The sequence below is a fragment of the Gymnogyps californianus genome, chromosome 18 (assembly GCF_018139145.2).
Source record: "Gymnogyps californianus isolate 813 chromosome 18, ASM1813914v2, whole genome shotgun sequence".
NCBI classification, from domain to species: Eukaryota; Metazoa; Chordata; class Aves; order Accipitriformes; family Cathartidae; genus Gymnogyps; species Gymnogyps californianus.
The window spans coordinates 5,728,208-5,750,538 of record NC_059488.1 but is presented as its reverse complement, the minus strand read 5'-3'; the positions used below and the strand labels follow the sequence as shown (position 1 = coordinate 5,750,538).

The 22,331-nt window shown below is 45.7% G+C and overlaps 1 protein-coding gene across 1 annotated transcript in view; it reads right to left on the bottom strand.

The window, feature by feature from the left end:
• EEIG1 (estrogen-induced osteoclastogenesis regulator 1) overlaps nt 1-22,331 on the bottom strand; it is a 41,044-nt gene that overhangs the window by 5,932 nt on the left and 12,781 nt on the right. The window contains exons 3-10 of the mRNA XM_050907907.1: nt 10,438-10,558; nt 10,084-10,113; nt 6,301-6,417; nt 5,753-5,799; nt 2,910-3,067; nt 1,667-1,771; nt 1,210-1,399; nt 900-1,021 (exon numbers count right to left, since the gene is read on the bottom strand). Of these exons, the coding sequence (XP_050763864.1) occupies nt 900-1,021; nt 1,210-1,399; nt 1,667-1,771; nt 2,910-3,067; nt 5,753-5,799; nt 6,301-6,417; nt 10,084-10,113; nt 10,438-10,558 (890 nt within the window). The remainder of the gene's footprint in view (nt 1-899; nt 1,022-1,209; nt 1,400-1,666; nt 1,772-2,909; nt 3,068-5,752; nt 5,800-6,300; nt 6,418-10,083; nt 10,114-10,437; nt 10,559-22,331) is intronic.

Below are 22,331 nucleotides of genomic sequence, written 5' to 3'. Positions count from 1 at the left end.
CCTCCTGAATATCAGGAGGAGAAGAATCAGCTGCTTCTTTTAAGGCAAGTCCATTGATGCAAGTTCTTGGTCATCTTAAACACATCTGAACAGATGAGATGTGGGGCCTCATGCTGCTTTTGTAGGGTCACTGGAGGAGAAACTCAGCCTGTTCTGCTGGTGAGAGGTGGCTACATTCAATCTAGTTTTACCCCATGCTGAGTGAGGTGTAAATCCCCATATGATAAAGAGTGTTGCCATGTGCAATGATTTAAGGTGACTAACGGTAAACTATAGAAGCACGAATAACAAGCTAGGCTCAAGTTTAAAACTTAGCAAAAACCCTCAACTAGATGAAAAATATTGATTTCTAGGCTAAACCGGAAAATTAAAACAAATGCAGTGATATTATTAGTTTTCTCCTAACAGATGCTGTGACTGCAATGGAGAAAACCCCTTCTTAGGCTCTCAGACAGACCTGATCACCAGCACACTGTGACCCATCTTTCTTCCCATCTTTTTGCACAGACGTGCTGTTTCCCTTCCAGTTGTGCTCTCCTACTTTAATACCCTTGGGCTGACCCTGGACAAAGGCCACTAGAGCAGTACAGACAGCTGATGTAACTGATTTCCACTGCACTGAAGAATCAGTACTTTTCCCCTCTCATCCTGTATGGTTGAGCTACTGTTCAATCTCTGCTGTAGTGTGTAGAACAGCAGCAAGCGCTATTTGCTAATGGATGTGCAGCTCTCAAATCCACGTGGTTTGTTTATCTACCATAAAAACACCTAGCAAGCACTGAAAGCAAATTACTGTCAAAAGGGGAAGGGAGTCCATGGCAGATCAGATCTGACTGTAAAAGCTTACAGCCTTGCTAAAGGAACAGCCAAGACATCCCCTTTGAGACTCCTCCTCTCACCTTCAGTATTGCTGACATCTGTGAAGTCCTGACTCTGCATTATTTTCTCCACTATATCATCAGCATCGATCCTGGTGTCATCCACTCGGGTTGGGTGACTCTCCACTGAATCCTTTTTCCTCCTGGGGAAAGAAAATAAAGGGAAAACTTACTCAGCTTTTCAAGACACAGACTTTCATATAGTGTCCTGCTTCTCTTGGCAATAGCCTCCTTCTCGGTGGCTACAATCCAATCTACTGCTGCATGAAGACAAAGGAGTAGATTCTGTCTTGCCTTCCCAGAGAAGGGGCTTTGCTCCACAGTTACTTACCGGGAGGGTCTATCCAGTAGAAGGGCTGGTCTAGGGGGGCGAGGTGGCTTCTCTAGTTTGTGGTCCCGCTCTCCCTCAGGACACTCCACCGTCATACTCAGCCCTCCGGACGCACTGCTGCTGGTGGAGGTATTCCGGCGATGGGTCAAGTCGGACATACTAGAAGAACGGGAGTGCTCTGTGCTGTAACCTGCAAACACAGAGTGATTACAAACCAGATCTTCTCCCCTACCTGGCAGCACAGTTAACAGGCAGGGCAGCTTCAGACCAGCATTTCTGCTCCCATATACAGAGGTTTAGACATACATCTATGAGCTCATTTGCTGAGACTAAACAGGAGACTGGTATTACAGAGCAGGGTGAGAGAGATGGCTGCAAATCACTCTCACAAGAGCTCACTGCAGGAAAGAAAATGGATGGGGCCAGTGCTGGCAGAGCCGTACGGATCAATGGTTACCAGAGATCTTGGACTGCTGGCTGGCGTAGCTGGAGTTCCGCGAGTGCCCCGAGTGGAAGACTTCCTCTGGGCTGGACAGGTTCTGATCCGGTTCTTCTGGGACACCTGCCAAGGAACAACAGGGCACTCCACTTACACCGTTACCGAGCCAGCACACTGCCTACTGATCACCTTGGACTGGAGGCTGATCTTGGGACGCTAGATCAAGGAAAGGGCAAGTCTGTTGGCAGAGCCCTGCTGTACAGGCTAGCACAGAGCTTGGACGCAGCTGGGGAGTAAGGAAGACAACAATGAACTTCTCTGTCAAGTCTATCACTAATTCTAGCATCCAGCGCCTGAATTTACAAGCATCTCTGGGGGCTTGAAGCATCTAGAAGGACAGGTAGTGTCTGAAGCTATCCATAGTTAAAAGCGTTAAGCTAAGACCAAGAAAGCATCAAACGGCCACTGGCAGTGAAGTATTACAACCTCCATTTGGGTGCTTCTCCTGTTACTACCCTTCCCCTTCTATTACTTGTGAGAGAGCCCATGCCATTTAAATCACATCTGAATTTGATACAGAAACCTCAGCATAACCTCTGCTCCTTTGCTATCGCCCCTGCTTGTCTCTCTTGCAGGAAGCTTATCCAAAAGTGCGCAAGTGTAACACGTTAGCCAGCTTTTTAAGAAGAGCACTTGCACAGTGTGCTAAGTCACTGAGGTGATGAGACTCAAGTGCTATTTTGGTGCAGTGTATCTGCCTGCACATTTGGAATGTGCTGGGAAGGAAAAAAAGCTATCGGAAAATGCAGTGCCCTTGAAAACGGGCTCATACAGAAGCCAAAGAACTCTGCATCAGCAGCTGGAACAAGGCCATTAGACCTCAAACCAACCTCTAAAACCTTCAGAGGAACTTTTCTAGAAGATAAGTCTGAGCAACAGAATAGCTGAGTGGAGAACAATGTTAAGTGTCACTGAACACAATGAAAAGCAGGGATGAGTGCAATACATGAATTATTAAATCCCCAGCAAAAAGAACAAATTGCTTTATCTCCACTAACAGAAATATGCATGTGGCAAAGATTCCTCCTTCCTCTCCTCAGTTGTACTTAATAGATGGTTTTGTTTTTCTCAATTTTCTTAATGAGCAGAGGGGTGAGGATGGGTGAAAAATTAGAGTTTCTGTGCTTGCAACTGCTGGGAAAAACAAGAGAGTGTCCAGGCACAGCCAAGCGTTGCATGGCTCCAGGATGGGCATTCATACCCGAGCTGAGAATGGCAGTTCTTGGCTTGGTCTGACGCAGAGAGCCAATCGTGGCTGAACTGCTGCTGCTGCTGCTTGTGGTTCCCTCACCCTTACAGGTCAGCTGCAGGGTAGAGTCCTGTCCCGGTATGGTGATGGATTTGGCGGTGGAAGGAGGCCTGTAATCAGAAGTGAAGAAGGTTACAAACTGCCAGGCAGGGACCGGGAATCACCTCACCGCACCAGCAATTCCCACTCTGCTCTATCAAGAGGGTTCCCCTGCCTGCCCCTACCCTTCGTGGTGGGGGGAAGCTGGCAGCCCTCTGCGACTAGCGGCACAGCGTGACATTGGATTTCGTTTTCCTACATGCAAGACGCGGATCTTCCCTACCTCGTACTGCATCTGGACTGCATTACAAGAAAAAGCAAGTTTCTGAGGTAAATTAAGGCAAAAAGGTACCGTTCAATCATTTATACAGGACAACAGGCTCAGACCCTGCACTATCCTCTAGAAGACCATCCAGAGCTGCCCTCTTCCCCCAACATGTGTCCAGTGGCCAGCTGGCTTCACAAACAGGAACCAGTTTGATGTTGTCCAGCTCTCAATTCCAGCACCCTTTTGTTACACCTTTCTGACTCAGGTCAAAAAGAAACCTTTTATCCCAGCGACCTCGTCCCCCTATGAGAGTACTTTTACAATGATCAGATAACCTTTCCATTTTTTAACTGACGATTAAACTCCTTTTCAGTAAGACTAAAGTGTTTTTCCAGCTGTCAAAATTATTTTTCTGGTTATTCTGCGTGCTCCCAACATCCCTTTGTAAATGCTGACTGCAGGGCAGAGCTGCGAGTGCCTGGAGCCCCCTCCCATCCTCCAGAAGTGTTTTTGGGTGGAAGCCACGGCATGCGCAGCGTGGCAAAGTGAATATTCCTGTTGGATCCCTAACCTCCCTGTAGCCTGAAGTCTGAACTGGAACTAATGGATCATATTATGCTTTTTAAGTGAGGAGTGAGAAAGAAAAACTTTTATTTGTCTCACTTGGAGCTCTGACGGAAGATGCTACACGAGAGGACCTTTGCAGTATTTTGGGAGAAAAAATAAAGCGCTGGGAATATTTTATATGGGCAGCCAAACAGCTATAAAGGTTTCAGGAAACCCACAGCATGCCTTCACCAGGAAAAAACCCTCCCTAATCACGTTATCAGTGATTTACATGCACCCGGGTACTTTGGGGACTTTGCTTTGCAGGTTAATAAGGCCTTTACAGCCTTAATCAAGCAAACTGTTCCTGCAGCAGCTGTCGGAGCAGCCCGTGGGTCTGTCAGCTCAGGCTGCTCAGCCTGCTCTGCCCCCCTCTACGACACCCAGGAGGAGAAGGTTCATCTGAGCGCTGCTGAAAGTCAGTGCTCGGAAGTGATTTCCCAGCACAGTTTAATTCATGCCTAATCCTCTAATGAGTGTCATTTCTCAAAAGCTCTACTGATCAAGGACTATTCTACATGCAAAGCTTCCATTTTTAGACATTTGCACATTGTCAACATACAAGGAAAAAATGGGAACGACTGCAAAAATCGTTTAAGAAAATCAGGAGGTTTGACCTTCAGACTGACCCTACTTATATTGAATGGATATTTATATCCAATTCTGTATCATTTTCAGGCACTCTAACAGTGGGACTTGCTTCCATAGTGAAGGAGCAACAGGTATTTTTCTCAGACATATTATTGCCAGACATCCTAGTACCCCACATTTAAAACATCTGTTACCATTATGGTTATGGTTTAAGATATCCAAAACTTCTTTATTACACTTCCTTCTGAAGCAGAAATTTTTCAGAATCAGATGACACTGCACTTAGGGTTTTAAAGTCTCAGAAAATGCTGCAGGACTATGAAAAGCCATTCACAACATAAACCTACCCAAAATTATGCAGCATTTTATAACAAGAATGCAAACTAATTTATACACTTCAAGCTAGCTCCTAAAATTAGACCTTTTAGCCCAGAATACCACTGCTACAAGAGATGGCCTCAAGGTAAAGCTTTCTTCTCATACTGTTGGGAGTCAACACAAAATATTTCTAGCAGCACATGGCAGTCCTGCTGTGTACAGTCACACACCTTACAGCACACTACGGCAGGCTGGCTTGGACTGCAGAGTCTTGCAACGCTATACTGCAGTATGAAGGTAGATGTTGCCAGTATATTTGTTAGTTGATCCTCCAACAATTCTTTAAGCAACAAAACTGCTTCATAGCTTAACTGTACTTATTCTTTCCTATCATGATGCATTAAAAAAAAATAAAGTACATGATTGCAATTTCTCTGCTAATTAATACAAATTGTGAACCTGGGTCCCTGTAGAAGAAAAGGAGAATTAAAATGTTTCAGCCTTGCAGTATTTTTGTTGCTGTTTCAATTTAAGATCTTCATCCTGCGTGATACGTGCTGAAGTGCGCCCATTTCCAAAACTGTTTTCTTCATTGACCTTTCCCTTCTCGGAGGTCAGTGAAACCAATTCCAGAGCTATGAGAAATTCTATCCTTCACACAAAACATAAAGTTTGTCATCAACGTCCATTGGCTTCCAAAACCTAACTGACACTAGCAGAGAAAATACTCTGCACAACCAATAACCAAGCTGGGAAAACCAGAGCAGAGAACAAACCAATTAACAGCACAGGCTGGCTACGCTTATTCTGGCTGATTCAACAATCCAGACCACCAGTTTCAAGCTTTCCCTGTACTTCCCAATACCAATGGCATCTTTTCCCCCTCCCCATCAATTTTAGTCTCCACCAGAGAACTGCAAAAGAACTAAGTGTCCTGGTCTGCCCAGTACGGGGTGAGCACCCAGAAACTCACGTTTTGAAGCAGGGGTCCCCCGAGAGCAGGGACATGCCGATCGTGACCTAGAGAGGAGGGACAAGGCACATCGTTAGCCATGCTGCAGTGAGCTCCTCACTTCACAACAGCCAGGAGGTCAAGGGCTAGGTGCAAAGATTAGCAAGACCTAGTTCCTTTCCAAAGGAAATCAGCTTCAGGGATTTAGCAAGGTATTTCCCTCCCTGCCCCAAATCACTGGCATCAGTAACTCCAAGTTGCAGTGGCTCAGCAGGACACCAGCCTGGCCACCCTGACAATGCACTTAGAACTTTTTCCCCCCCTCCTGTTCATGGTTTCTTTGATGACAAAGAATGCTATCGAGGGTCACCGCTTGGCCAAATGGATGCCAAGATATCAAAGGGCAATTCTGATAATGGGAAGCTTCCCAGGTCAGACTAGCAGCATAAAAGCAAAATCCTGTCTCTGTACATAACAGGACCTTCTCTCAGGCCTGGTACTGCACTCTGGCTGTGATCTTCCCGAATTCAATAGTAGGATTTCCACTGTGGCAGTCCTAGCTGCTGTACCTTTAGGATGGAGTTGTCCTGTCGGGTGTTCTTAGTATCATATCCCTCCAGCAAGCAGCAACGGACAGTGGATCCAGAGCCCGCAAATTCTGCCAGATTTAGATCAGCAAAGCCCAGCTGTAGCCAAGAAAACAATGGAGGGGAAAGGGAGAGAACAAAAATTACTCAATAAAGGGATACACGGTGTTACACAGACCAAAGGAAGAGAGCGCATCTGCGAACAAGGGCAGAAACAGGAGCCAGTACACACAGAGTCGTGGCTGCGAAGACCCCTACTCTCGAGGATGGGCAGGGTCACATTCCTAATCCCAAGCCAGGTGGACACTCGGAGGCCTTCAGGAAGCCAGCCCCATATGGAGGAAGGATGTACAGTAGTGGTGCTGGCCAGGACAGTGTTAACCAGCCTGCAGCCATTGCATAACCAAGGACATGGAAGGCACTAGGTCAACGATGTGGAAAAAACAGAATCACACATACTCAAACATAATAAGGCACTCTTTGTATCGGGCCATCCCAGAATGCAGTGGAGCATGTGAACCAGGAGATGAAAGGATATTGTTACAGAGGAAAGTGACACCGTCCTGAAAAACAAAACTGAGACTTTCAGCACAGCAAGCTGGAAGTCCAGAGCCACGCAGCAGTGCATGCGCCTCACCCCCACAGATGCAACTGCTGGGCTGGGGAACTCCTGGAGCAAAGTCTCCTCAACACTGCTAAGATTTAACTAGCAAGTGGTATGTTTGACAGGCAGAAGGGAAGAGAAATATTTGGAGAGATTTAGTTGTGAGCTCTCTAAACCTTCTCTAACAAAGGGGAAGCAAATAGGGAAGGTGACAGAAAGTTGAAGATCACAGGCAAATTCAAAGAGGGTACTGATGCCTCTAGAGTAAAGACAAACACAATGAAGAGCACTTTTGTTTTTCTGGTCTAATTCCTGGTGTATTAATACAGTGTTTCAAAGAAAAAGTTACAGCTTCTTTTATGTAGAGTTTTAGCAATAAAAGTCAATTGTGTCTCATCTAATCTGATCAGGAAGAGATGCTGTACCCCATATTTGGCCAAACCGCCCAAGCATGGAGCGTTTGCGTCACTTCAACATACAGGTCAGCTTCCACAAGAACACAGAGAGAAGGTGGAGAAGCAGCAGCTCAGACCTAGCTGTTATTCTGTGCATTGCAGTACATTTCTCCTGCCCTGGTGTTGACAGCCAGATGATACAACTGAACAGGGAGCCCCAAACAGTAGCACCATCCTAAGGAAATGTGGTGCTCTGTCAACTGTGGAAGCTGATAGGGAATCACAGCACAAACCACAGTCACTGCTGTACGAACCCTGGCTCCCAGTGTATCAAATCAAAAGTCTAAACCACAGTCTGCACAAGATATATGATTCAGGGGAAGACAGCAGCAAGATTAGCATAGCTGCTTCCTCCATCCCATTCTCAAAGGGGAACGAGAGCTGATGGCAAAGGAAAAAAAAAGTGTGGGATAGAGCAGGAACGTTTCTTCAGCAAAAAAAGGAAGGAAAAAAATAACCTAACTTTTCTCCCTCTTCTCGCTTCTTAAGAATTCCCTTAACGTACGTGTTTCTTCAGCCCTTGCTGTAGATGTTCGTCTGCCTCTTCTAGCCAAGGGCTACGCTGCTTGCTGAATATTCACCGATAAGGAAAAAAATGAATTTTTATCTCTCAGAGATAAACAGGACAGGAGAAAGCCACAGAGGGAGCTGCAATCCATCACAGTGACAAAACTGGAGGACAGAGGAGACATGGCACGACCACACCAGCAGAACAACATGGCACAGGAGTGGCCCAGACCCAGATCCCTCTTCCTCCACCACAGCACTAACTTCTTCAAGAAGATCGACATTGGAGGACAGAGTGTGGGAGAACCCTCCAGTGACCCACACGGTGTGCTGAGGTCAGATGCTCTTCTCAGGAAGCAGACTCCCAGTATATAGAGGAAGGATCCCTTAACAAAAGGATGTTTTCAGATGTAACCTTTCAGAATAGTTTCCTCAGTTTTCCAGCCAGCTGATGGTGTTTCTTCCAGGTCGGGGAAAGAGTTTCCGCTTTATCAGTCCTTCCCGTTGGCTTCCGCTCTATAACCCCTGACACTGAAGTGACATTAACGTCAAACCAAAAGGTGCGCAAGTCGATGGAAACTCTGCCTTGAGCACAAACAGCTCCATCACTCTCAGTCCCTGCTGAAGGGGGACCAGGTAAAGAGGGCATTCACAAGTTGCATTTTCCTCTACATCTGCTGCCATGATTGGAGGAGTTTTCAGTTGAACGATTATAGTTTAAAAAGGTGAGGACTCCTTGTTTAGAATGGGAAAATAGTTGCATGAACATACACCACAGACTTCTGCTAGAAACATTAGGAATCCCAAGTCAGTCAGTTCTGCCACAAGGACCTGCCTGGAACAAGTCCAGTCCATAGGGCAAGACTGCAAGGCTTAATCACCCTGTCTGGTGTGACATCCCTTGTTTCTGAGCTGACGAAATGCCTGGGTCATCTTCTGTTGAATTCTAGGAGAATGCGTCTGTCGTCTTCACAGGAGACCAAGCAAGAAACCAGCCCAAGAGATGACAAGTACTTGAGCTCTGGTCTCCAATTCTGGGCTGGAGCAACTAGGTCTCTTTCAAAATGTCACCAAACACAACTGGAGACTGTGTAAAAGGGAAGCAGGTTAGAACATGGCCTGAATAAGAGCCCAGGTTAACTCCACCATGGAGACATGCCTTCAGGCTTCCTTTAATTCTGCATTTCCAAATATTGTGGGAAGCTTGAGGATGGACACTGTGGGAGGAACAGGCTGATGCATTTACTTTGTCTCAGAGGCATGTCTCTTCCTCCAGCTATGCTGCTCTCCCTGGACTGGCAGCTCGGCAGAATGGAGGAATAACCTCCCTCCCAGTGTTAATTTAGTGGAAGAGAAACTGATGGCTCTAGAGACCATGTCCTAATTAGCAACAAAAAAGGAACAGTGTGGGCAGCAACATTGCCCTCTATCACGCAGTACAGCAGTACATAGGAGCGAGTGCAGTTCACCCTTCAAAGCCAGTTGCCTCCATGGTCTCAGTAACGATATTGATTAGAAGAAATTCTTACGAGGTCGTGCGTGACCTGAACATCTGTTTATTAGAAACTAGCAGCAGTGACTCATTTTCAAACAAACATGGTTTCAGGCTCTGTGCGAGCTCAACTTCTAAGCCAACATTGTTTCTTGATTCAGCACAAAGAGGAGAAGGGGGTGGCCCATTGTCTCTCCCATAGCACAGGCAAGAAAACAGGGGGGAACAAACCAAAACTAACATCCCTGCTGATCCATCTGGTTTTTGCCTCAGTGTGTCCTGTGCTTTGGAAGGCAGTGATTTCTGCTGTAGGTTTCTGCCTGCACTCGCAAGGCAGTGAGGTGCCTACCCCAGCCACAGCTGGCTGCTGTGTTCTGGAGAACAGAACTGGAATCTGTGTTTCTTTATTAGCGAGACGCTGCCAGAAGCCAGAGAGTTCACATCTGACTCAGAACTTCCCCAAAGTTTGAGGACACGCAGATCATCTTCCCAACCCCCTTCTCAAATCCACATCCAGTGCAATCTGGATCCTGTCCCAGCAAGTCGATTTTTTCGGGAAATCACTTAACTCAGGCTTAAACTAAGAACTAATGACTGTCCCTCCAGATTGCTTCACGCAGCAGCCACTGGTTTCTAATGGGTGTAAAGCACTAACAGAAGACAAGACCATCATCACTCTGCCACATTTGCCCTTTCTGTGCTCTTACCTTTGAGTAGGTTTTTCCGCCCTTCAGCTCCTATAATGGGAGACAAAACAAACAGGAAAAGCAGCTATTGTATGTGCTGGGGAAACAGGGGGAAAGTCATTGCTCAATCCTGGAATTTGGTCTCAGGATTTCACAAACCTCTGTCTCTCAAGGGTTACCACCACCCTGGTCGCTCCCACCCTCCATCAAGCACCCTTGCTGGAGAGAAGCTCCGTTCGAGTCACATCCTGGCCCAAACAATCTTTCCTTCCCACCACTGTCCATGCAATTCTTCTTGCTGACAAAAAAGCGGCTAGTAACCATCACCAGTGCACTGGTCATACTACCTGCCAGAAGCAGAAGCTAGACGCTCACCTTACGGACAGATACTCGGCAGATGCAGGGGTCCAGGAGTCCTGTGGCTGGGTTGGCACTCATTTTACACACAAAGGTGAATTTCTTTTTCCAGCGGACACAGTTTTCCTGAACTTCCTCTCTATGAGAATGCAAAAAAAAAAAAAGTCTTCAAATAAAGGTACAAAGCCAAATCAATCCCGTCTATTAAGTATCTTTTTAAATGACTGGCAACCTGGCCTCTAAAGATCCTCTACAACACAGCTTGGTCCACTTCACCTGAAACTGCACCACACAAAGGTGTTATGTTAGCATCAAGCTTTTCACTAGTCAATACAGGTAAAATCCACCTAGGTTACAGGGAAGACCAATCATCTCATCAACAGAATTTGCCTTTAAAACTCTTACAAGCTCTCTGACATTTCCTGCTTAGCCGGTTTAGCTCATTTATCGTCCGGCCTGGACAGAGCCAACCTCCGTAACCGAACTGGGCTGAAGGTTCGCAAGCTTATCCTCCTACTATGTGCCTGTTCTGTACAGCCTCTGTACAGCAAACGTGCTATGTGTCCTGGACGGCTTGTCCCTCCCAGGCAGCCATCCTGCTTCTTATGCTGGGACTAAGCCAGCGAGGATGGCCAGCTTGAAGGAGGACAAAAACGCACATGGAAATGCTCCTGGGTGCACGCAGACAGAACCGTGCCAAGCAAACACTGTGCTTCAAATCATGGGGGGCTTTCTGACCGTAAAGCAGTCTCAGCCAGGGAGGAGGTGGTTTTCCTTGCACAGCCTCTCACCAGCCTACCCTGATCCCCAGGGCAAGTGGAGAAGCACATGGCTCTGGCGTAGCCTGGGCCTGCAGGAGGAAGAGAAGAAGCCTTCCTGAGCACAGGAATCGCTTCAGGTATAGCTTTGGCTTCTGCAGAGCCCTCAGGGGAAGCTGGATTTCACCCTTCAAAGAAGGCTGGTTCAAAGGAGCCTGGAAATGAGGCGTGTGGGTCCTTCCACGGGGCTCTGGTTCCCCACTGATCCTCTGCAGGACCTGATCCATTTATGGCTCAGAGCTTGGCCCTCAGCCAATTAAGTTCTCAAAGTAATGAGGCTGGGGGGAGGGAAGGGAAGGCACTTTTGACAGCTCTGAGCTAGCAAGTTTGCATCTCGCTCTTATCTCTCTTCTTAGCACAGGACAAAGGGGCAAGGGCACCTGATAAACTGTTGGCTTTAGCAGGGAAAGGGAGGCTTCCCACCATCTGACCCGGGCACCGTGCGAGCCAAAGAGACTGGTGGCAAAGGGGAGAACGATCAGTCTTGGTACTGCCTCAACTCTCCTCCTGGGAAGGAAGGGGCAGAAGCCGGCGCACAGCCCAACAAGCCCTTCTGCAACCTCGAGGTGAGCCCAACAGGACAGATACCAGGGACTGGATCCTGACCCAGGAGGTCCCCGCTAGTCCTCTGAGCTATTTTGTGGGATCTGAATGTGCTGGCCAAGGCAAACGCAGAGAAGAGAAAAGGGGTAGCTGACAAATAACTGAAACCTGTAATCCTCTGTAATGCAAGATAAGGGCTGATCATCCCTGTTTAAAACGTGGGAAAACAGAAGGCAGCAATTCCTTCCAGGCAGTGAACTTAAAGTCCTTGCAGACAGAACTAAGGCTAGCTATTGAAGTCATTGAAAAGTAAGACATCTAAGTGCCGAAAATACCTTTGAATCTGAGATTAATTCAAGATGAGATCTGGTTCTCATTGCTCCACTCAACTCACTCCATCTCCTTCAGAAAGGAGAAGAAACACTTCCAGAGGGATTAAAAAGGCTTTGCCTATAATAAAATATTCACCGAGCCAGCCAAATTAGGCAAGTTAAATTTCAGATGTGAGGTGCCTTAAACCTGACCTAATAGTAGGTATCTCGAATGACCTAAAGGAAGGAAAACTTAGATACAGATGAAAAAAGGAATTCAACACAACAGCAAAACACTTGCGAACACACATGCTTCAGAAACGCAAGGAAGGTACATGGGATGCAGAAAACACTGAATATTTTAGCAGCATTAGTTGTCTTTAAAAAGGAACCGCTATTTTCTAGAGAGCAAGGCTAGTGCTAATTCTGCTAACAACACCAGAGCTTCAAGCTGAATCCTGGAAGGCAACTACAAGTGATCGATCTTCAGATCAGACAGGTACAACAGCACATTGCTGCAAATCTCGTTCAAAAAGGTGGCTCAGAGCTCTAACTCCTGTCACAAGCGAATATTTAAGTGACTAAGCTCCAGCGCCCAAACGCCCATCACATGCACCTGACTCCCCGCAGCTGCTTCGTCAGTAGGATCGGCAAGAACTGCTCCAGTTCGAGTTTCCTTACTCATGAGTTCTTGCTCGTATTACAATGCAGCGATGATTAAGCATCTGCTGGATGCTGCTAAGTCCAATGAAGGCTAATTACTTCAAAATGTGGCAAAAAGTACTGATTAGTAATAAAGAGCTCCTTCATAGCTAATTTGCTGTTAGCATAAGCTCTGCTAACAGACATTCTGCTTCTTATTAAGGATGTATGTTGGCTTTCCAAAACTGCTGTAGATACCACACGGCGCAAGGGATTAGGAAAAGGATTTGGGGGAGTTATGTTACCCACAGCACTGCGAACACGAACCCGAGCTGCAGGTGCACGCGTAGCTTGGGGCTTTTTATGTCTTCGGAATAGTCTGCACAGGGCAGAAAGGAGTTTACAAGATAAAATGCAGAGTTGCTTTCCAGTCACAAGTTTCACAATCATTCAACAATGACTTTCAACTTTCTTTTTTACTTTAAAGAGTGGCTTTTAAGGGTGGGGGCTGGGTCTGTATCGTTAGATAAGCAAACGACAGCACTATTGTTTCAAACCAAACTCTAAAAAATTACTTCCACATTTCCAAAAGATGGCATGTGGGGAAGTGATGGGCTTTGTCTATCCACCTCCCATCAAGCTATCGTTAGGCTGGTAATTAGGGAACACTAAAATAGGGAATAACAGTGGACTCAGATGAGGAGCAGTTTTGTATTTAGCCCTAGAATATTCTCTGATGTACAATTAGGAACCATCACACAGAAACCAAAAACACACTAGCAGCGTGGTGAGGGCTGCACTGAGAGAGGCGTTTCCTTCCATCCTAATCACAAGGCACCTAAAAGCAAAGCAGAAACTAACAGCTTAAAACCAGAAGTGTCTAATTTTAAGTTTTACTCTGTATTTGGAGAGCCAGAAATAGATCAGACCAATGCCTGGTACTAGGTGCCAATTCAATGGGTCTTCAGAAGTTTTATTTTAAAAAAGCCGTCTGTACCATTTTGCAAAAAGACTCCCAGAAGGTTGAATCCCTGCCAAGCTAAGCTTTGCCCTCTTCTGACTTGAGACTTATTCAAAGCTGTGTAATTACTCTTCCAGACCTAAATACACCTCCTCAGAATAAACCGATGCAACCCTGCCACAGCTTTTGTGAAAAGTGGAGTTCCAGAAAGAGCTTCTCGGGGTCTTCCAACCCTGGAGCTGCTCATCTACCTCTAGCTCCTTGACCAGCCAGAAGGGACAGTCTACTGTGTCCCCCAGCCACCATCCTACCCCTTGAGAGAAGATTTACCAGAAAAGGAGCAATTAGAAGATGTTTCACCATAGCATGGCATGAATCCAAGTAACGGGAACAATGCACAGCAGCGACCCACTGGTTTACCTACTTCTACAGAAGTAGCAGTGTGCTCGGTGAAGCCACCAATGCCTCTTTGGGTTTGGATCTCATGCACAGCCTTACTGCAGCTCTGGAGACAGGCGGAGGAACACGTGACGAACAGATTTTAGAGAAGAGATGTTTACCGACTGTGATTTTAGTGCCATGGACAGAGTAGCACTGTTACAGAAAGCCACAAAGCTCACTATGAATACAAGTTAGCTAAAGCAAACACTTCTAGAAAAAGGCCACGTATACGACCCATGCTATCTTGGGCTACCGTGGGCCTCTCTCCCACATCAAAACCTATCTAATGAAACACCAGAACAGAGATTAAAACTTCTATTTACAGACTCAAAGCTGAGTTGCACCCAACTGGGTATCATGCTTCAAACACACAACCCGCTGAAACAGTTTTGCCCTGCTGAAACATTTAGAAGAGCAGGTGTTTCACTCTTACTTTATGGCAGTAGTCACATGTAAGACAGTTAAAAGTACAAAACATCATAAAAAGGCCACAGGCTTACTGGGAGGGCAACGACAACAAAAAATAGCTTTCTAATGCCAAGCATTTCAGTAGAGCAATGTGTCTCAGTCTGATGCTTCATGCACGGGAGCAGATGTGGGAAAACCTCAGGCTAAATGAGACAGTATATAGATAAGCGCACACAAAGAGCTTCTTATTCAGATTTCCTCCTCCTCATCTACACAAAGGGCGAGGGCAAGCTTTCCTATTTCTGATGCCCAATTCACATGCTCACTGTCCCCCCTCTCAGAGATGTGGATCTGTGTCAGACCCTTCAAGCAGAACTAATCCCCCTGCCTGCTCACAGCAGACTGTACTCTCCATCCTCCTCGCTGGTTCACCACTGCACGCAGGAGCGCAACATCACTGAAGCAGCATCTCGATCTGATAAGGCACAAGAAAGATAACACCATTTTAAAGAGGCCAGGGAGCCAAGTCCCAGCTCAGATTCATTTAAGTGCGATGGATTGAAAAGCAGCCCTCGAAGGGGCCCCGACACACTCCAGCAGTGGGTTTTTTGGGGAGGAAGGTAACACAACGTCAGCGATGCAGGTACAATCCCCTCAATCACAGAGGGAGGAAAAGAAAAAAAAAAATCAAGTTATTTCAGCAGATTGCATCTGAAGGGCATCTTCCACACCATTTCTTTACGCAGCTCTGCTTTCAGCTGCAGAGACCCACCATTAAGACAGCCTCATCTATTCCCCAGCACTTCTGAAGGCTGAATTAGAGCAGGATCAGCAACACTCCCTTAGCTTGGCAAAGTCTGGAAGAGTCCTGTGTTATGCTCCAGAGAAGACAGTTACTATTTTAACCAGGTTATCTAGTGCAAAGCTGTAAGAGAGACCTTTGGTAAGGGCAAGGAAAAAGTCCCTGAAAAACTAGTTTCAAAACTGACTTTCTAAAATGCCCAGGTCAGTAACCAATATTCACACCACTGTGCTCACAGCATGCCAAAATTTATACCATCCTACAGACACAGCAGGTCGTGCTACAAACAGAGGGCCTAATCACTGCCTATACAGCATAGAAAATACAAAGGTGGGTGAACATATATATATAATAGAAAGCGAGCCTTAATTTAGCCATTAGCTGGTTTAGATATATGATCCAGAACCTCTCGGTATCCCCAAATAATGGGCTTAGGACAGGGCACTTCACTGCAGCACACGTATTATTAAAGAAAACTGCAGCTCTGAGGCTTTGCCTGGCAAGGAAAAGGAGAGAAATCAACAGGGAACAAGATGCACCATCGGCAGACAGCACACCAAACAGCAGCGTGGGAACGTATCACATTAGTAAAAGCTTAGGGCTGCCATCTTTTTTATCTTGTTGTCAAGCTCGTGCAGGCCAAACACAGGAAGAAAGCAGAAGCAAACATGATGCAGCAACAGGTGCTGGGAAGCTCAGTGGAAACGTATCCCAAGAATGAGAGGTGACACACCATATTCCTTGGGGAACACCATACAGGATCATAAAAAACCACCTGGATACACAATGCATGGAAATCCAAGGCAGCTTAACCTGGATGCATACAAGTGCTTTACAGCAAGTTATTTACACGGAGGGGTTTTGCCTTCCCTGAGCAGAACGAACAGAAAGGGCTGCAAGCGGCTCTCAACAATAAAATTACTCTGTTTTGACTGGGCTTACATCACTGACCAGAACAACTGCCAACCCAAAGAGCTGGATGTCTCCCCCACTGCAAACAACCCCGTATTCTCCAGCTGACAAGTGCTGGTTGTTGTGTAGTAGACATTAGCAGTTATGATGGAAAAATGGCTCGGAGACAGATGATGCAGACTGTGTTACTAAGAGAACTAAGCAAGCCTTTGTCATTTGAAACAAGTCTTGTTTGGATGTTTCACTGCAACTGTTTTAAACAAGGGTTCAGCAGTAAGGTCATCACATCTACCACCTACTCGCAAAATTAATTTCTAAATTCCTGGCAAACCCATTCCAATGATCCATGGTGGAGAAGGACACCTACCCACACCTCCCTCTTGGCATCACCTTACACCTATTAATTTAGTTCTTCATTCACACCAGAGGGGAGATATGTATGGGCTCTCTAAATGCCAAATTTGAACACCAATGCTTTTAGAATGAAGCATTCACATGACCCAGCATTTTTGGGGGGGAACAAGGCAAGCTCCAGCACTTCTGGAGAGCTTCACCATGCTTACTCAGTTCTGCCTCACACCAGGAGATGGACATACATCCACTCCTGCTGTTTGCTGGCACTTGGGGAGGTGAGGGAAGAGCGAACGGGGAAGGAAGAGTAGGGGAAAGTCAGCTCAGGAAACTAGATTCCACTTACGCAGTTAACAGCACAGCCTGCATAATGCCTATTTGACTGGAGAAGAGACAAATACAGGAAAAAGGATTAACAGCAACTGTACAGGAAAGAAAAAAGCTAATGGAAAAAACGTCAGCCACAGCTGAGAAACCAAGGTAGGGAACAGTCAAGACCATTTCACTGGGGGACAGGGGACAACAATGACAGCACCAAGTATGTGAAAGGCAGGCGAGGAAAAGAACTGGAGCAAAAACAATGAGGTGAGCATGAAATAAAAACAGGATACAAAGAATGATTTAGAAATCCTCCTTAGGAATAAGTGGAATATCTAGCAGGCAAGTGATTGACTTTTTATGGCTTTAACCCTATTTCCAGAAGAAGCCTATTTCTGTAGAAGCCCAGCTTTTGAACTGAATATTACAGTTCCCTCCAAGGCAGTGATCAATCTTGATAAAGGCCCACCAGTACAAGCCAGGGAGCGATAATACCTACTGGAGAATGGGGGTGGCAGTCAATCACCAGTAGAAAACCCTCCAGCATCAGCATTCCTAGCTGTGTATTAACAGCTTCTTTGAAAGGCATTAATTCAGTTATGTCTGGACTCCAGTCACGTGCATCCAGACATGTGTCTTTTATAAGTGACAGCCATGAAATCCTGCACCTCATGCAGAACGTCCCACAGGCAAGAGCTTTCCCGTGCAGTCCACCTCATGTACTCCAGATCACTGCACTGGGCAGTCACACTGTCTAGTACATCCAGGGCTTCTAAAACCTAGCATTGGGGTTATTTTAGAAAAAAATATTTCCAACCATTCCTTGTATCTAAATCTTAAAACCTTTAAGCGCCTCCTAACATGAACTATGTTAAAAATACTATGAGAAACAATGGAAGTTATTAAAAAATAGCATGCAGCTGGTGACGAAGTGCTACAGCAGAAGTTGCATAACGAAATAAAAATTGTGCCAAATGGAGAAAGAAAGTCACAGAATAATGACCCTTTAAAACTTAAGCTATAGAACAAGTCAGATGAGTTTTGGAAGGATAAGTAAGGGTGGAGCAGGGAGAAGGCAAGGGGAAATAATTCTAAGAGACTCAGCTGCAGAGCAGCAAGGGACGTGTACATGGCACTTTACAGACAGGACATGCCCAGCAGAGCCAGTCTGCTTTGAGGTATTTATAATTTACATTCTGTCATCTTGAAGCAGAGAAGAAAAGCCAGACATCAGGAAAACAAGGACAAGAAGGGACTGTAACAGTAAATGCTGTGCCAATACATCTCTGTTACACACTGTGCTGAAGACAGACCAACCCGAAGTAGCACATATCCAAGGACTTCTTGCCGCATCTACAGAGCACAAGCTCTTTTTGGTCAGCAGCCAGGGACGTGTGCCAGGAGCAAAAACATCACAAGCAAAGAAGAACCACACTCTTAAGTGTAAAGAAAGGAATAACTGGATAGATGACTCAGTTACTGAAACACAAGTCTGTAATAATGTGCGTATTGAACACTGAAAGACGCATTTGCTTTTTTTGAGCTCTGATCATGCACTGAGTCACCACACCAACTCCTACTTCTATTGTTCTGATAGAGACTACGTTGGAGCTGGATTAGCCAAGAACGAACCATGTGCCAGGCTACCAAGCCTACCACCAGTGCTTTCCTCTCATAAGCAAATTCACAAGGATTTCAGTTACAGAAGAAACAAGAACAGGTCTGCACTGCAGATTTCACTTGAGTCTGCCCAGGTCAGCCACCAGCTACTACACTCAGGTTGCTGTACGTTGGTGCTGCATTCTCCAGCCTCTCTCAGACGTGTTGTTCCTCTTGTTCCCATGATTGCAGATGCATTGTTCCTCTTGCTCCTGTGGCTGCTCTGTGCTGCAGAAGACTGGTCTACCTTGCAGTTCACATCCAGCACACTGAAGAACTTGTCTAACTCTGGGCATAAATACCTTTCAGATCTGATTTTCCACAACTATGAGCACTGAACAATCAAATGTGCTCGATGCATAAAACAGGCATGGCGACAACTTAACTAAGAAGGGCTCCTGAATCCTTACCTATGCCTCCAGCCAAGTCAGCTGGAGTTACAGGGGATGAGTAAACCAAAGCTGAGAGACCTCCATGTTACTGGGGGATGGAGGGCACAGGGCGAGGGGGTGTTCAGGCTCATTACCAAGTCACTTGCACAGTAAAAACCACAAAAGTTAAAAGAGGAAAAAAAAAATCCTGACTCTCCCAGGGCCCGTTCGCCCTTTGGACAAATCACAATTCAAATTTCCCCTGTGGTTCTAACGGATAGAGGAACTAAAGCTTCAGAAAGTCCCAAACGCTTCAAAAAAACTCTAAGGTTTGCTCTGTACAGATGCTTACAAGATTAAGGTAGATTAACCCACCATATTTCAGAGTCAATATGTGTTTCTATATCACCCTGTAGTTTAGAAAGCCTTTTCACTTCTGACAGACCATAGATGTAAAATGAAGATTCACTGATTATCCGTTGCTGATATACTTATAAACTTTCTTCATCCCGTAAGTGTTAGCTGTCATTCTGAGAGATTCCAGATTTGTCTTTTGCTGACTAAATTTAAACTCCTAGTGAAGAAGAACAGCAACATAAACTCCAGCAAGGAGAACTCTGATAATATTCCTACCACACAGGGTACAAGACATGGCTACGACTCCATGATGCAAGAAAGCTGTGTTTGTAAACAAGATGCTCTCATAAAGAAAGAAGAAAGCTACCTTTCAAAACAAAAAAATCCACACATGCACCTCCAAGATGAGAAAAATCAAGACATGGGTCAACTCAATACTCCAGGGCTTTGCTGGGATAGTAAATCTGGAAAATGAAAACCCTGATGGGAATCGACACAAGACTAGGAACAACATCCCTAACGCAAGTGATGTACACAGAGACAAATCTTTTTGCCTCTAAGGCAGATTTATGGCACGTGAAGACATACTGATGCCAGAGTAGTTAAGTGACATTTTTTTGCCAATATCAACCCTGTTTCAACCAGGAGAGTTTGCCAATATAGCTGTACTAGAGAAGTCTTTATAGTGCAAATTAACCTGCACATGAGGCCAAGTTCATTTGTGGAATAATTTCATTAATACTGTGTGATGTAACATCACTGCAATTTGGCTCGAGTATGCTGAAGAGCCCTTCAGTAAATAAGCTGCCTGAAGTCAACCCCAGTGCTAAAAGTAGGTTTAGTTACCCAAGAGGTAACACCCTACCGTGCTCAGACGTGTTCCCCTATGAGTCACTTCTATATGGTATACATTTAGTCAAAACCAATACAATAGTCCAGGAGAAAGCCCTTTATATGTTAACAGCAGCTTTTTCATTCCATGATGAATACAGGTGCTTTATGATGGTTCCTTTACAAAGGCACCGTTCAGCAGTACAAACCAGGTCACTGGTTTTAAGGACAAGGTACAAACACATTCTCCCTGAACCTCCGTCCCCTCCATCAATATCTGTCGCTGTTAGGGTTTATCAGCAAAAAGGCCACTCAGCAGAAGAGGTTTGCAAATTAGAAGAGGCCGCTGAGTAAAGCCTGCTACCCCCTGACTCATCACCATACTGGTGGTGACGGGTTGGGATTTCTAGACCCTGCCTGTCCCAACTCTCCCTTCCCTTCTGCCCCAGCTCCGGAGTGTGTCAGAGCCGGTGTTAGGCCAGAGTGTCACAGCCAGCAAGAGGGGAGAGAAAGGGGTCTGAGACAGAGCAGTTAGAGCTGCTTTTGCTCCTCTGGAGCCACAGCTCCAGATGAATGCAATTCTCTAAGAAAGACCAATATCTCATGATGCAACTTGTCCTAATCAGAGAAAGGTAATTTCATAAATTACATCTTGGTTAAAAGCAGAATATGGGAGCGCTCTGCATTTTGCGATAGCAGTAGGTGCTGGTTAAGCCCCTGGGAGATGTTAGCATAGGCTCTCACTGCTCTGCTGCCAGGAGCCGGTTTCTGAGGATCAGAGAGTTTTTACCTCCTCTGTGGCTGTCACTATAAGCTGTATTCAGACACATTCCCTTGATTCTCCCCTCCTGAGAGCAAATGACATTGGAGATGTGTATGCATCACTTCCAGAGGGAAGACAACATGCAGATTTGTTTTGAAAGAACAGATGTACTTGCACGGAAAGCAGGAAAAGCCATTGCTATAAACCTACATCAGAAACAGTCCTTAAAGAGAACAGTGGCCAAACAGAGTATGATCAACTACTCCCTGTACAGCAGAAAAAGGGTATTCAATAAAGCAGAAAGGCATCAAATGTAAGAAACAATTATAGGAAATAGACGATTCCACAACACAGAGTTTCCCTTGCGGCAAGGAGCGCTGCAGGCTACTGAAGGCATAAGATGAGCAGCACTGCACTTGAAAAGAATTCAACATTTATGCAGATGCAATTGCCTGGTGTTACCGAAGTATGAGATAAACCGTAACAGGCCACTGACAGAAGCCAGGAAAAGAGCTTTCCTACAGAGGGGTTACTGCATAATTAATCTGTAACAGAGGCAAGCAGATTACCTCTGAACAGCCCTTATTGCTCAGTCTGGAAACAGGACACTGCACTAGCTGCGGCTGACCTGGTACAGCAAGTCTACGTCAAAGTGTGAATGCTCCGTTCCAGGGCAATGGAACATTAAGAGATCTGGAAAAATTGCTGAATTATAAATATCCTAGATTCTTCCCTCATATTCTGTGACACGCAGGCACAGCCTAGGTGATGATGGGAAGAACAGGAACTAGCAAGAGAAACAGAAAAAGCATGATGAAAACACAACCAAGCTGGCAACCCTCTCCCCAACCTATACACATGCGAACAAAAATCCACTGAAAACCATGATATCACACTCAACCTCACCTTTGCTGTTTCAAACATAGATAAAGCCTGAAGGAGTCTGATACAAGGTCGGGGAAAAAAATAATTCTCTAAGCCTGAGTTTTTCCAGACAAGCCTTTCCTTCCCCCTCTCCTGGCCATTTGCATTTTTATTTTGATGAGCAATATTGTCCCTTAAGGACTGGAAACAAAAGTGACTGGACAGAGAACAAGGCAATCGGAAACCTTTGGCAGGATCCGCTCTGGCCTCCCCATTTTGTACTTTGCACACTCACAACTTGCATTTCAGGAGGAATGGAAACTCCGGCGGCAGGCAGGAGCACAGGTAGGCATGTGCTGACCAGTCTTTCATGTGGCAGCTGGCTGAGGGAGTCTCTGTTGATTATTAACCCAATATCCATTAGTGAAACATCTTGCCGCAGTCATTTCATACAAAGTTTTATTCTGGAAGCAAAATGGAGGCATGCAACTACCCCAAAATTGAAACCCTGAGGCCACATCCCTTTCACAAGGTCTCCTATTACAGGTTCCTTGATCTGC